At 42.4% G+C, this 14,119-nt stretch overlaps 1 protein-coding gene across 1 annotated transcript; it reads left to right on the forward strand.

Moving 5' to 3' along the window:
- The first annotated feature begins 1,085 nt into the window (after window positions 1-1,085).
- LOC148426971 (inhibin beta B chain) lies at window positions 1,086-6,662 on the forward strand. Its single transcript, XM_088408994.1, has 2 exons — window positions 1,086-1,853; window positions 4,275-6,662. Exons 1-2 carry the CDS (start codon window positions 1,448-1,450, stop codon window positions 5,048-5,050), a joined length of 1,182 nt encoding a protein of 393 aa, XP_088265120.1. The 5' UTR covers window positions 1,086-1,447; the 3' UTR covers window positions 5,051-6,662.
- The last annotated feature ends 7,457 nt before the right edge of the window (window positions 6,663-14,119 follow it).

Genomic DNA, 14,119 nt, shown 5'->3' on the forward strand with positions numbered 1-14,119 from the left:
AGGAGGCGATGAAGCCAGCAAAGCTAAAGTGGCATTTTGTTTTATAATGCTGTTTTTGACTAAATCATTGGAAATTGACCCGGCAATTTTTATTTTCTACATGTATTATTTTCTACACATAGCCTATGTACAAACAAATATACTTGATATCAAATTTAATCTTTTGGTTAATCAAAAGGCCACTTATTACATTTTTGAATATAATAATACTTTTTAATTTTTAAGTTTTTTTCGCAAATATTTGTAATGGGGATGCTTGGAAAATGTGCTTTTTTATTGTGTAAGTTTTAACAGTTTTTCATTATGAACAGCAGGACGTGCTGCATTTACCATTGTCTGTAGCTAAAACAGACTTGGCAGCCTCCAAAGTGCCACCCTCCATGTAATACAATTTAATGATAACTAGACCTACGATTATATTTAAAACATATCGCTGTTCATTAAGAATACATTTATTTGCATGTTTTTGAAATTTATAATCATTTAATTTATTCCTTTTTAATGAAAGACAGTGTCCCTTTAAAAGGGAGGTCACTGACTCCAAAAAGTTTGAGGACCCCTGCTCTACAGTCCAAATGTAGCTAGCACAAGTGCTGTTGCAGAAAAGGAGTTACGGTAACATAATTACATGTTGCGTGACTTTCGCCTCAAAGGTAAGAGAACAGGCAAAAGAGTTAAATCAAATCAATTGTTTCACCTCTGACAAGCACTAAAACAAGAAGATCTGCGAGAAACCGATGTACCGGGCACTGTTTCACAAATAGTTAAAAAGAAAGAAAGAAAGAAAGAAAGAAAGAAAGAAAGAAAGAAAGAAAGAAAGAAAGAAAGAAAGAAAGAAAGAAAGAAAGAAAGAAAGAAAGAAAGACAGAAAGAAAGAAAGAAAGAAAGACAGAAAGAAAGAAAGAAAGAAAGAAAGAAAGAAAGAAAGAAAGAAAGAAAGAAAGAAAGAAAGAAAGAAAGAAAGAACCCCCAACAAGTTCAAGTGAAACGTGAGCAGTCATTGAGAACTTCTCCGGAACTCCACCCACCTCATCCCTGGCCACTCCCACTCGCGTCTGGAAGGACTTGGTGGTGTGGTGCGTTGTGAGTCCCAGATGCCAGAATGGACTCATTCGCTGGCTCACCTCCTCCTTCTCTTCGTCCTCCTCTTCGTCCTCACCCGCCTCTTCATCGGCCTCAGTGCAGCAGCCGTGTTTGGGAACTCGTGAAGAAACGGCGCAACTTTTCGAATGGATCCGCATTTTGCTGAATACGTTGAAAGGTTCGGGTTAGGTTTCCCTACCCGATGAATGCGAGTCGTCCTCTTTTCCGCAGCCGCACGAGAGTAAGAGTGGCAAAGTGTTTGGCGTGATGTAACTGAGTGCCCCCCGGACTTCACTTTGGACTTTATGACTTGAAGCGTGACCGAAGCGGGAACAAAGTTCTATACTTCATTCTCGAACAGAAAATGACTTGTTGGCTGTTCCGATTGGCTGTGCTGTCGACTTGCGTCCTCTGCATCCTTTGCACCACTGCGCCCAATACCGCGACCGTGGGGGGCACGCACACACAGTCCCGGGATAGCTGCGCGTCTTGCAGCGTCGCTCAGCCGGAGGAGGCCGCCGAATCCGGCCGACTGGACGCCGACTTGTTGGAGGCGGTCAAGAGACACATCCTGAGCCGATTGCAGATGAGGAAGCGGCCCAACATCACGCATCCGGTACCGAAAGCGGCCATGGTGACCGCACTGCGAAAACTGCACGCCGGGAAGCTGCGGGAGGACGGCAGGGTGGAGATCCCCAACTTGGACGGGCACCCAATGAGCAACGACGTTCTGGAGGAGAGTTCCGAGATCATTAGCTTTGCGGAAAAAGGTGCGTCGCCTAGTGGTCCTTCAAATATTTTACACCAAATACCAATAAAAAAACAAAACAAAACAAACAAAAAACACCATGGCTAACGTTAAAATACAACCATATCGGTCTTTTCTCATTTTTTCTCAGAGGGGGAAATAACATCAGTTTAGGCAAACTCAAATCAGCTCCTGTTATTAGATGGAATAATCAATAGAACTGACAATTGACAAAATACGCTAAAATACTGTTGAAAGCATTTTTGACTGTGTTTGTCGCACACTTACCTAGTTTTGAAATCAGATGCCAGTAAAAACTATTCAAAAGAGAGATTGGGAAAAAAAATTGTTTTTCTCCCCTCAAAACTAAAGTTGAAGACAACTTGCACGTTTGGTATTTTAGCCAGAAACTTAAAGTCAAATCAGCATTTTGCGGGTCACACAAAATGCTGCGCTGGACCAGACCTGGCCCTCGGGCCTTTAGTTTGACACCTGTGGTTTAGCATTTTTAATGCAACCAATTTACATGATCAACTTAATCTGATGCGCAGTGAATAGCACGCCTGCTTCAGTTAACGGGTCCCAAGTTCGAATCCAGCTGCCTCCGGCCTTACTGTGTGGTGTTTGCATGTTCTCCCCGAGTCCGCGTGGGTTCTCTCCGGACACTCCGCCTTCCCCCCCACATTCCAAAAACATGCGTGTCAGGCAAATTGGGCATACTAAATTGCCCTTAGGTGTGATTGATTGCGTGAATGGTTGTTCGTCTCTGTGTGCTCTGCGATTGGCTGGCAACCAGTTCAGAGTTTCCGAAGACAGCTGGGATAGGCGCCAGCAGCCTGCAACCCTTGTGAGCATAAGCGGCAATAGAAAAGAGATGGATGGGCTGTTGGGTGGAACTTAATCTGTTGTATGCACAAATTATCTACGAAGAGTTATAGTTAAGAATAGTTTAACTATAGTTTAAAAAAAGTGAGATTTTGTTAAAAAAAAATCTCTACTCAATAATTCATCAAAATATAGTGCAATATTATAAAAATATTAGTTTGATAAAAAATTAAACTTTTAACGCAAACATTTTTTAACGAGTCGTGCAAATACTGACCTTAGGTTGGTGGGTGTTGCCAACACCCCTTTGTGTCGCGTTTACGTACATCAGTAAAAGTTTACGCTTCTAAGTCGCCACATTACCGAAAGAAAAACGTGAGCCATGATGTCAGCTTTGACAGTCTTAAGTTTCAGATGTTTCTGTAAACAAAAGTTACGGCCAATTGGCTGCATTAGTACCTTGAGAAGCTTCCAACTGACTGCAACATTTGAGGAAGGACAGATCAAGACAGAAAGCGACGGCCTGTGTGTGTCCGTGCCCCTTGAGAAATGTCTGTTTCCACCATTACCTGAATAAGGCATGAACATGCGCTTGCATTTGGCATGGGTGTGCATGTGTCCATCCGTGTATGAAGCTTTGGGTTTACCTGCGCTTCTCAATGTCAGTCTCAATCGGATCCACTCCGAGTTCACAAAGTTCACTCTTGAATACAGTAATTGCTCTAATCTTCTTCACCTGACAACTGTCAATCAGCATGTATACTGTACCTGTAACTACATGTGTCCACTCTGGCCTGAGCCTACAGCTCATGAACCTGCTTCTACATTCGGCCAGAGTGGTGTCACTCAGGGGGGTGTGGTGATGGTGAAGACCATCTGAATCACAGGTGTCAAACTCAAGGCCCCGGGGCCAAATCAGGTCCGCCATGTCATTTTATGTGATCAGCTAGAGAAAATCATGAAAAATTCCCCTTGAAAAACTCTGTTGCGAAATTTTAACTAGCCATTTATAATAAATAATAAAGTTGATCATTTGCAATATGTTTTGGTTACTTTTCACTTCAACAGAAAATCAACAAACTCTTATCTTTTACTTCTGATTTCAAAACTTACTCAGCCTTCAATGTGTCGTGTACTGTAACACTAAAAGTCTATTCATAATTGACTTGGTTTCCTCATTATATCGGCCCAATGAGAGGAATCGTCGCTACAAAATGCCCCGTGACAAAAATGAGGTTGACACCCCTAATCTAATTGTACAATTTCCTCAACTACACAGCCGGCCCAGCATCACGCATAGTATATTTTATTGAAACATGTAAAACGAGGCAGCGCGGTGGGAGAGTGCTTAGCACGTCTCCCTCACAGTGAAGATGCTATTCTAGTGCCGCTCTACTTGTGTGGTGTTTGCACGTTCTCCCCGTGCCTGTGTGGGTTTTCCCCGGGTGCTTGGAGTTTGACCCTCAAGAAACAAATTTTAATTGGCCGCTATGAGGAGCAGTCTGACTCTAAATCAGCCGTAGCGACTTGGAAGAAAAGACACCGCAACCAAAATCTGAGGCACAATGTTCTCATAACTTCCCCTTTTTTCACTCCTCCGTGATGCCACTCTTTGCAGATGACCTGGTGACATCCAAGTCGAGTTTGTTTTTCCTGATTTCCAGCGAGGGCAACCAGAACCTAGATGTGACGCAGGCCTCCCTCTGGCTCTACTTCAAGTTGCTGCCGCCGCCCGCTGAGACTCGGTCACGGCGGAAGGTTACGGTGAAGGTGTATTACCAGGAACCGGGGCTGAGCAGCAAGTGGAACCTTGTAGAGAAGTGCGTGGAGCTGAAACGGAGCGGGTGGCACACCTTCACGCTGACCCACGCCGTGCGCATGGTGTTTGAGCGAGGTGATCGACGGCAGAATCTGGACGTGCGCTGCGACGGCTGCGAGGCGGCGGGCGTGGTGCCCGTCCTCCTCAACCGCAACGACGAGTCGCACCGGCCTTTTCTGGTGGTGCAGGCCCGGCAGGTGGACGCCAGACATCGGATTCGGAAGCGAGGACTGGAATGTGACGGCAGCGGAACTCTGTGCTGCCGCCAACAGTTTTACATCGACTTCCGACTCATCGGCTGGAACGACTGGATAATAGCGCCGTCTGGCTACTTTGGGAACTACTGCGAAGGAAAGTGTCCCGCTTACATGGCGGGCATCCCCAGCTCGGCCTCGTCCTTCCACACGGCAGTTGTGAACCAGTATCGCATGAGGGGAATGAGTCCCGGCTCTATGAACTCTTGTTGCATCCCGACCAGGCTGAGCACCATGTCCATGCTCTACTTCGATGACGAGTACAACATCGTGAAACGAGATGTTCCCAACATGATCGTGGAGGAATGCGGTTGCGCTTGAGCTCTTTCGCGGTGCGGCTCACCAAATCAGAACCGGGCGGACCATGTGGAGAACTGTACACTCTTAACGTTTGTACATATATTTATGTTTGTTCATGTGCAGTGGTACCTTGACCTAAAAGTGTCCACAAAAAATACAAAATAAAAACACACACAAAGAGCATGCAGTGGCGGTTTGAACACAAGCATGCACACACACACGTAAGCGTCTTCAAAAGTGTACATTTCTTCACCATATGTATTTATTCATCATGGTATTTATCATTTGTTTTAATGAATTGTTTTATTTAATGCCACTCTACGTCATCATAGTATATAGTATATACGGTGTAACACAAACCTTTACTGAGCCGTTGCTCAGTATCTACTGCACATTTGGCCAGGCACAAAGGTATGCCCCCCATCCCCCCAACCACACCACCTCTACTACTGGAACAGCCACTGGGAGCACAAGAAAATCCCATACACTAATGCACAATATACAGTGGACCCCCACATCCCGTTTGGCACCCATGTCTTCATTTTTGTGGAATGTACACACACACATATATTTTTTTCTTTTCAATAGCAGGTTGGCACGCCATCTGAGATTTGAACACTTTCAAAAACTTACTTTAACCTTTAAAACGCTGAAAAAAGGTTTAAAATCTCAACAAATGAAATTGGGCAAAAATCGCTCTTTGGTCTCAACCAGAAAATACATTTTCTATTAGGTTTATAAAATAATTCTGGAGGCATCTTCTGCCTAGTTTGCTTGTTTTAATGTTGGTATGTGTGTGTGTGTGTGTGTGTGTGTGTGTGTGTGTGTGTGTGTGTCTGTAATGGGGCATCAATTGCAGATGTTTGCTCTTCACAGTCCCATTCAGGGTTATGAGGGTTTTGAGATTTTTTCTTCAAATTATTGATTTTTTTTTCCAAATTATTGCTGTGTTTTCTTTCATTTTGATTTTGCTTTTTAAATTCAGTTAGATTTAGAGCAGGTTTGTTAGCCTCATAGCCTATATTATGTTAGATGCTTTTTTTTTTTGCTTCTGAAAATGCTTCATTTTCGTTTTTGTTCGTTTTTTGAAATATATGGGGTATTTGTGAAGTGCAAAAATAAAAGAAAAAAGTCACTAAATATTTGTTTGTACATTACATCTTAAAACGACCCTCTGATCTTCCTTCTTCTGCCCGACTTAAAATGGAGAGTGAAAACTGGTAGTATTAATTGACAAAAATGAACAAATACTGAAATTTTCCTTAACAAATTCTGCTAAGTAAGACTTGGTCTGTTTCAGAAATACATCATAACGTTTCAGTTAGCTTAATTTTTTTGAAACGATTATTTAATACTTATTTTTAATTTTGGTGTTAGTTGTTTTATTAGTCCTCTTCAACTATAATAAACCTCGGTCCCTGTCCCCCAGGAACAGCGGGGGTTACTGTATAACCAACAGAAGCTGGAGACAGAGTTTGTGATGTCACTCAGTAGACCATACACGTAAACACACACAAATATGACACACGGTGTGTGTGTGTGTCAGTTTTGACTTTGATCACACAACCAATTTCTTTACTTTTGCTTTGATTATGTTTTTATTTTTACGTTTTGCGATGAACTTCTTTTTCAATGCATGAATAAATAAGGGGGGGGGGGGGTCCCGGGGGGTGGGGTGGGGTGGGATGGGCTGGGGGGGGCCCTAGGTCAAGGTACCACTGTATTTGCATGGTTGTGTGCTGGAAGTTGATCTCTGTGACTTCGCGGCCGATTTTCAAATGACAGCGCATGCCGGGGCACAGCTCCTCACAGTTAAGAGCACTTGCAAATCGAAATGCCTCCAGTGAGCATTAGGTGGCGCCTCACTAGTTAAAGACACAAGTGCCACCCAAGCTAAGCATATTTTGATCACACGATAGACGAGCTGAACGCCAGCGACAAACTATTAGTATCAGCAATACTTGAAGCGCACGCATGGTGAGTAGTTACACCGCTTTAATGTTCTCTAGTCTGCTTGGCAAGCTTTCCCCAATATTACCATGTTGTTCAATGGCTTATTTTACTGTATGTCCTGCAAACCCTCCAATGACTGGTTATTAGAGTATTTGCACTGAGAAGCTGTGAAGCTGCCAACACAGGACATCACATTTTCAAATGTTATTTTTCTAAAACTTCCATTCAATGAACCAAAGAGGTATTGTATATGAGTGTTGTCATGAGAGGCCTAAAAACCATCATGTGAATCATCCTCATCTTCATCTCTGCCTCGAAGATGTCTTTTTTTTTTTTTAATACTGTACACTTTTTTTTTACTAGTTCATGTCTTAGGTTCATTTAGAATGAAGCACATGTGGGTCTGCGTACAGTAACATTGCAATGTTTTCTTCATGGTGACTGTTGCAAAAATAAATTTGTTATTTCCAAGTTGTTTGAGCTTCTTAAGTCATATGACATTGGCAAGCTTCGGCAAAAACCCTGAATAGAATGTTGGGATGGTCTGCGATTTTCCAGCTGCAGACAGATGACCCTCGGGCGTACGTCAATGTGGGCGAAATGATTGATTATGTTTGCGTGAAAGCCAATCAGTGACAAAGGAAAACATAAACGACAGTTGGCCCTTGCAACGACTGCAACATAAGCAAATACTTTGGAGAGTTGAAAAACATCATAGTTGTCATACGTCAACACCCAGATTACACTGCTAAGAAATAAACCCTAATCATTTGACCAAGGCCAAAAAGACCTATTGGGAAAATTTTAAGATTACCTTGAATCATGATTTAGTCTTCCTTTCTACTATTGTGGTAAAATGTGTAAAGTCAAGATGAAGATGTTGCGTGAGAGAAACTGTGTGGAAACTAAACCATAAATTACATCTCAACTGGTAAATTGATTTAAGAAAATAAAACTGGTGGCAATTCAAGTGTGGATAACATGGTTATTAAGTGTTTTTTGTGCTGCTCAAATGAATGACAAAAGCAAAGATAACATGGTTACTAACTGTTTTTTCTGCTGCTCAAATTAATGACAAAAGAGCCGAAAGGGATAGCACGATGGATATTGTGCTAAATTACCGCAATTCCCCAAAAATAAGACTCACCCTTAATTTTGGGGTCAAATTCTGGTGTTTTCTATGTTACCGTGTATAAGATGCACCAACACTTTGGCAACAATGTACGTAAATATACTTCACTACATACGTCATATTTTCTTGTGTTCGTATCCGTAAATTATATATTTGTTGCGCGTAAAGTTAAATGTGTTTCAGATTTCCCAATTTGTGAGCGGCCTGAGAATGCAGCGCCAGTGTAATGTGCTCCAAGCCGTTGTTTATCCTTTTCCTCACGGGGCGCCTCGAGTTCATTTTGCCAACTATGTTTAGTGTCGCATCCGTGTTTCACTAAGTTTATAATTGTGTGAATTTGCCAATAAACCGCAATTAAGAAACAAATCATATGGAATACCTTTCCCGGTTCTCTAACCGGAGCACTCTTGGCTGCTTACCTTGCCACTCTTAATTCAATGACCAGGAGACATTCTAACTTTGACATGATCCTCTCTGCTATAGTAATATTCCTGTGTGTGAACAAGGATGGACACGAATGAGGGTTCAGCGTGCTCGCTCACGTCTTTTAATGAAAATAATGCTGTAACAATCTCAGCTAACACGAGCTGCCCTTAGCTGCACTTGATGCTAACAGCCACTTGACATCCGCCCTGTAACTTGTCCCGTCAGTGTTTCTCAATTATATTTTGCCAAGCCTCCCCCCCAAGAAACAGAAAACCTTTCACTCGCCTCATCAATGCGCTGAGTATAAATAAGAGTTTATCATTAGAAATTGTATTAGTATACCAAAACCTGTATCCATTTTATCATTAACAAAAGAAAAACAGTGGGATAAATTAAATTTCAACCACCGTTACTTTTTTTTTTTTAGCGTTTATACAGGTTACAGTTTAGTCTAAAACAGAAAAAAATAACCAAGTGCATCACAGTGCCTGAAAAAAAAAAGATGAAATTCTTATTTTATTGCAATTATGCTTAACATGACATGTCAACCCCCCCCCCCCCCCACACACACACACACACACACACACACTATTCGAGAAGCACTGAATTATGGGAATTATTGTGCATCAAAACTCAGCTTATGTGGCTGGCAGATCAGTCTTTATCGAATAGTGTCGAAAAATAAATCATATTTTTACGTTACCGTTTTGTAGGATGCACATACTTTTGGTCTTCATTTTTTTAGGGAAAAAATATATTATTTTCATATTATCATATATTTTAGGAATTATGGTACATTATTTTATTCAAGGCCAACTCAAGCATATTTTCTACATACTATTGAAAAATACTTTTGGTGTAAGGTTTTTGTTCTTGAATTGTCATTTTAATGGTTGTATAGTATTTAGCGTACAGTGGACCCCCAAGTTAAAACGTCCCTGGCTTACATTATTTTCATTTTGTGACCAGGAATACTGGGTTTTTTCATTCCCTCGATATTATATTTTCCCGGTTTTGCGTCCAAAACAGCTCATGATCCTTGGGGGTTGGCTGTATTTGTGTTGTTTTGCTTCCATCTGCTGGCGCTTTTAGGTAATTGCAACTTATTTACTATTGCTGTCAAACTGCTTCCCTGCAACGCGTCACTACAATTCTGGTGTGCTATTTGTCATCGTCTCCTCATGGAGAGGGTGGTCTGCTATTGGTCGGCCTCACATGTTTCAAAATGGTGGAACGGTTTGTTTGATTGTTAATGGTTACAAAACCGTATTTATAGTGCATTTTACTGCTTAATACAAAGTTGAAAGGGTTAGCCATGGGTCCCAAGATTGCTAGTGATGTTAAAGAGAGAAGTAAGAAGATGATTTATATGGAAACGATGCTGGAGATAATCCTTATCAGGGCATAACAAGAGCCAATCAAAGGTAAATAAATCCTTTCTATATTTTTCATTTAGGATGTTTTCTGATTGTATACACATGTATATTATATATACGTAGCACTTACTATACTCTTTTGGTACCAATTTTTAATATGTATGTACAATTTTGATGTTTTTACCTGAGGTTCTAAACGCATTAGCTATTTAACATAGGTTTAGATTGCCCGTCATACAGCGAATTTGCCTTACGAGGCCAACCGCGGAACAGATTAATCTCGTAACACGGGGGCCCACTGTATATAGTATTATCACATTTGATAGTCCTTTTGACAGTTCAGGAGGAGAATAATGCTATCCATAAACATCTGACTTTTGGTTTGTATTGGACATAAATCGGTGGTCTTCCTGCTAAGGCCACCCTAACAAAGATGAGGCCAAATAGATTGCACAAATCACAAAAACTCATGAAAAGATACATGCAATTGTTTTATTTCCAACCCCAAATGGTCTCTGGAGTCATGAACCTGACCTAAAACACAAAACAAACCCCCTTTTTTACATTAAAAAAACAATGATTGAATAATCACACAAATGTTCAAATTTTTGGCTTCCTAGACAAAAAAGAAAGAGAATCATAAAACACTGGTTTGTGATCACCTCTGAACACTGTTAACAAGTAAATGGTGAAACTGATTGCCCCCCAAATCGCAGATGACAATAGAATGCCAATACGGTGGTTGCATGGGAAAACATCCTGTATAGACCTAAACAAGCCTTACAACTTTTTTCAAGTTACAAGTTGTTGCTTGGTCATTATTTTGCTACACAGGACATGTTAATCATGAGCTAGTTTCAGACATGCCGCTGCCGAAGTGGAAAGAAATGATGACATTTGCCAATGCTCTTTCAAACTGTCCAACTCAGTACAAACTGAAACACAATCTTGTGCCTTAAAGGCACATATACTACGTATACTGCAGTGACTCAGCTTGTCCCATCGTAGTTAAACCTCATAAAATCAGTTTATTTTTCTTCAATTTAAACACATGTTGGTTGTGGCAGACCGATTAACACATTTGCCTCACAAATCGAAGGTGGGATCAATTCCAGCTTTGGCTTTTCTATATGGACGTTGCATGTTCTCCCCATGCCAGCTTGGGTTTTCTTTATGCACTCCAACATTTCAAAAATGTTAGTTGAATTGGACACTCCAAATTGCCCCTAGTGAGTGATTATCAGTGGTCAGTCGTCTGTGTGCCTTGCGATAGGTTGGTTCAGAGTATACTCACCTATAGATAGGCACCAGCAAGCATACGACTCGAGTTAGGATAAGCGTCTCTAGAAAATGGCCGGATGGCCGGACAGATGGATGAATGAATGGCTGGATAGTCTTAGTCATTCCTAAAGTTTTCATTCAGAGTTCAGCTGCTGCTCCTCCAGTTGAGTTGACTCGGGCATCTGGTTCTTATGTCTCCCGGATGCCTCCCCGGGCAGGTGTTCTGAGCATGTCCCACCCGGAGGAGGCGCCGGGGTTGACCCAGGACATGATGGCGAGACTATGTCTCTCGGCTGGCCTGGGAACGCCTGCGGATCCTATCGGAGGAGTTGGATGAAGTGGTTGGGGAGAAGGAAGTCTGGGATTTCCTGCTCAAGCTGCCGCCCTGCAACTTGACTCTGGCATACAGTGGTAGAAAATGGATGGCTGGCTGGCTGGCTGGCTGGATGGATGGATGGATGGATGGATGGATGGATGGATGGATGGCTGGATGGATGGATGGAAGGATGAGTAGAAGGGTGGTGCTGACCTCGAGGGACATTGCCAGTTGGTATAGAGTGTACTTCAAAGATTTCCCCGATTCCACACACACCTTCTTTTGAGGAAAACAATTCTGGTAAGTGTGATGTGGGCTCTCCTATCTCTGAGGTTGAAGTCTCAAAGGTGGTTCAAAAGATCCTTTGTGGATGGGGGGGATGAGATCCTGACATGAGTAGAGGACCGTGTCAAGGACTGTGTCCTGGGGTCTTGTTCATGAGCGAGGGCAGGATAAAGCTTGACAAGCTAATCGGTGCAGCATCTGCTGTGATGCGAACGCCGCATCAATCTGTCATGGTGAAGAAGTAACTGAAATCAAAGTGAAACTCTGGATTTACTGGTTGATCTGTGTTCCTAACCTCACCTATGGTCACAAGCTTTGAGTCATGACTAAAAGAACAGCATTAAGGGGCCATAGGGTGTCTGAGCTCTTCCTTAGAGTCAGACAGAGAGAACTCTGTGTAGAACCGCTTCTCCTCCATGTTGAGGAGCCAGATGAGGTGGCTTGGGAATCTGATTAGGATGCGTCCTTTACCCTCCCAGATGAGATGTTTTGGGTATGTCCCACCAGCAGGAGGCCCCAGGAGATGCTGGAGAGACTATGTTGTCCAGTTGGCCCGTGGTGACATTGTGATCCCTGGAAGAGTTGGAAGAAATGGTTGGGAAGAGGTAAGTCTGGGCTTCCCTGTTAAATCCACTGCCAGTGCAATGGAACTGCAGATAAGCAGTAGAAAATGGATGGAGGGATAGATGGATGATGGATGCATGAATGAAGTGCAGGTGATGAATCAATACTTTCAGTCTTTTGTACCTGTAATTCTACTTAAAGTGTGAGTAATTTTGCTGTATCTGCCACGTGTGAGTGATGATGAGATCCCGATGCTTTCTCCCGTGTGACTTATTGATCTCTACTCCCACTAAAACATTAACACATTCTGGCATGTCCCCAATTAATTGTAGCTGCAGATTGGCATTCCACATTAAATGAGGCTCAAGGCATTACTCCTTGCTGACTGGTCACCCCCCCCCCCCCCCCCCCGAAAAAACCTACATGAAAATAATCAACATGTGAAGGTGCTACAGTCCAATTATCTGCGCTCCTTTGGGCCAACAGACGTTGAACCCCAAAGGAGACCCTCTGTAGCTCATGAATATTAATTAGCAGGAAAAATTGTGCATGTAAGCCTGATTACAATTCACGGGGATGACGTGTGGCCCCAATGACTATTCATGAGAGGAAGCGTTTTCCTCCTGTCCCCCCCAGGCTGAGCACCTCCTGTAACAACTCCATTCATACAAACTGCCATTTTTGGTACCTCATTAAGCCCTATGCTCATCACCAATTGTGGGTCGGATTAGACTGTGACAGAACAATAAGCTGCAAGTGGACAGTAAACTTTACGTTTCACACAACATTGTGTTGGCATTGGACAACCCTGAAAAAAGTAGGACATGTATAATTGTAAACAAGACAAAAGGTTCTTGTTAACTGCGTTTTAGATACTTGTATCTTGTAATGTTTAATATATAGTCTCCAAAAATATACTCTCTTTGATGTCCCAATTTTAAAGATGTTTTTTTTTTTAGGTTAATTTTGACCCAGCTCAGACTTTTAGATGTTTTTTTTTCTTATGTGTGATATCAAAAGGGAAAGCGACAAAAAACACCTTCAATATGCCGTCCTGCCGTCTCTTGTAAATGCTCACAAAATGAAAAGTTTTCAAATTGGCTGATGCCACTGAACATTTTGAGGAGTTGAAAGTAAATATATATTTATATATTTGATGATGTTATGACCATTTCAAAGTCAGCCCGAGTTGGGTGATCATAAGGCCAGTCTAGTGAAAAATCTGCTGGACACCCAGGGGTTGTTGAAGACCCATAATAATCCATCCACCAATCCATTTTCATTAGTCACTTATCCTCATTAAGGTAGCTGGCCTGTTGGTGCCTATCCGAGCCGTCATCGGACAGTAGACGGCGGACACCCTCACACAACCATTCATACTCGCAGTCACACCTAAGTCACACCATGCATGTTTTTGGAATGTGCGAGGTGACCGGAGTGCCATGCCATGCGGGCATGGGGAGAACATGCAAACTCCACAAAGGAAGGCCGGGGCAAGCTGGAATTGAACCCATGACTTTTGAACTATGGGGCAGACATGCTAACCAGTCATCCACTGTGCCACCCCACCCATATTTATGGCAAACACATTTATGGCACACACACACACACACACGCACACACACACACACAAATAGGAGGAATATCTCTTTTGTCAGCGCTTATCCCCTCTAAGTTTAAAAAGGTCTGATGTTCTTCAGTCCGTCAGCGAAACACGGTCCTTCCGTCTGTATTCACTACAGGTGCTCATCGCTGCA

Source organism: Hippichthys cyanospilos, chromosome 2, assembly GCF_059441005.1.
Source record: "Hippichthys cyanospilos isolate Australia breed blue-spotted pipefish chromosome 2, RoL_Hcya_1.0, whole genome shotgun sequence".
NCBI lineage: Eukaryota > Metazoa > Chordata > Actinopteri > Syngnathiformes > Syngnathidae > Hippichthys > Hippichthys cyanospilos.

Excerpts from the sequence above, each read along its gene's own strand:
- LOC148426971 (XM_088408994.1), top strand. The coding sequence starts at position 1,448 with ATGACTTGTTGGCTGTTCCGATTGGCTGTGCTGTCGACTTGCGTCCTC. Across the intron at positions 1,854-4,274 it reads CATTAGCTTTGCGGAAAAAG|ATGACCTGGTGACATCCAAG; the intron begins GTGCGTCGCCTA and ends CACTCTTTGCAG.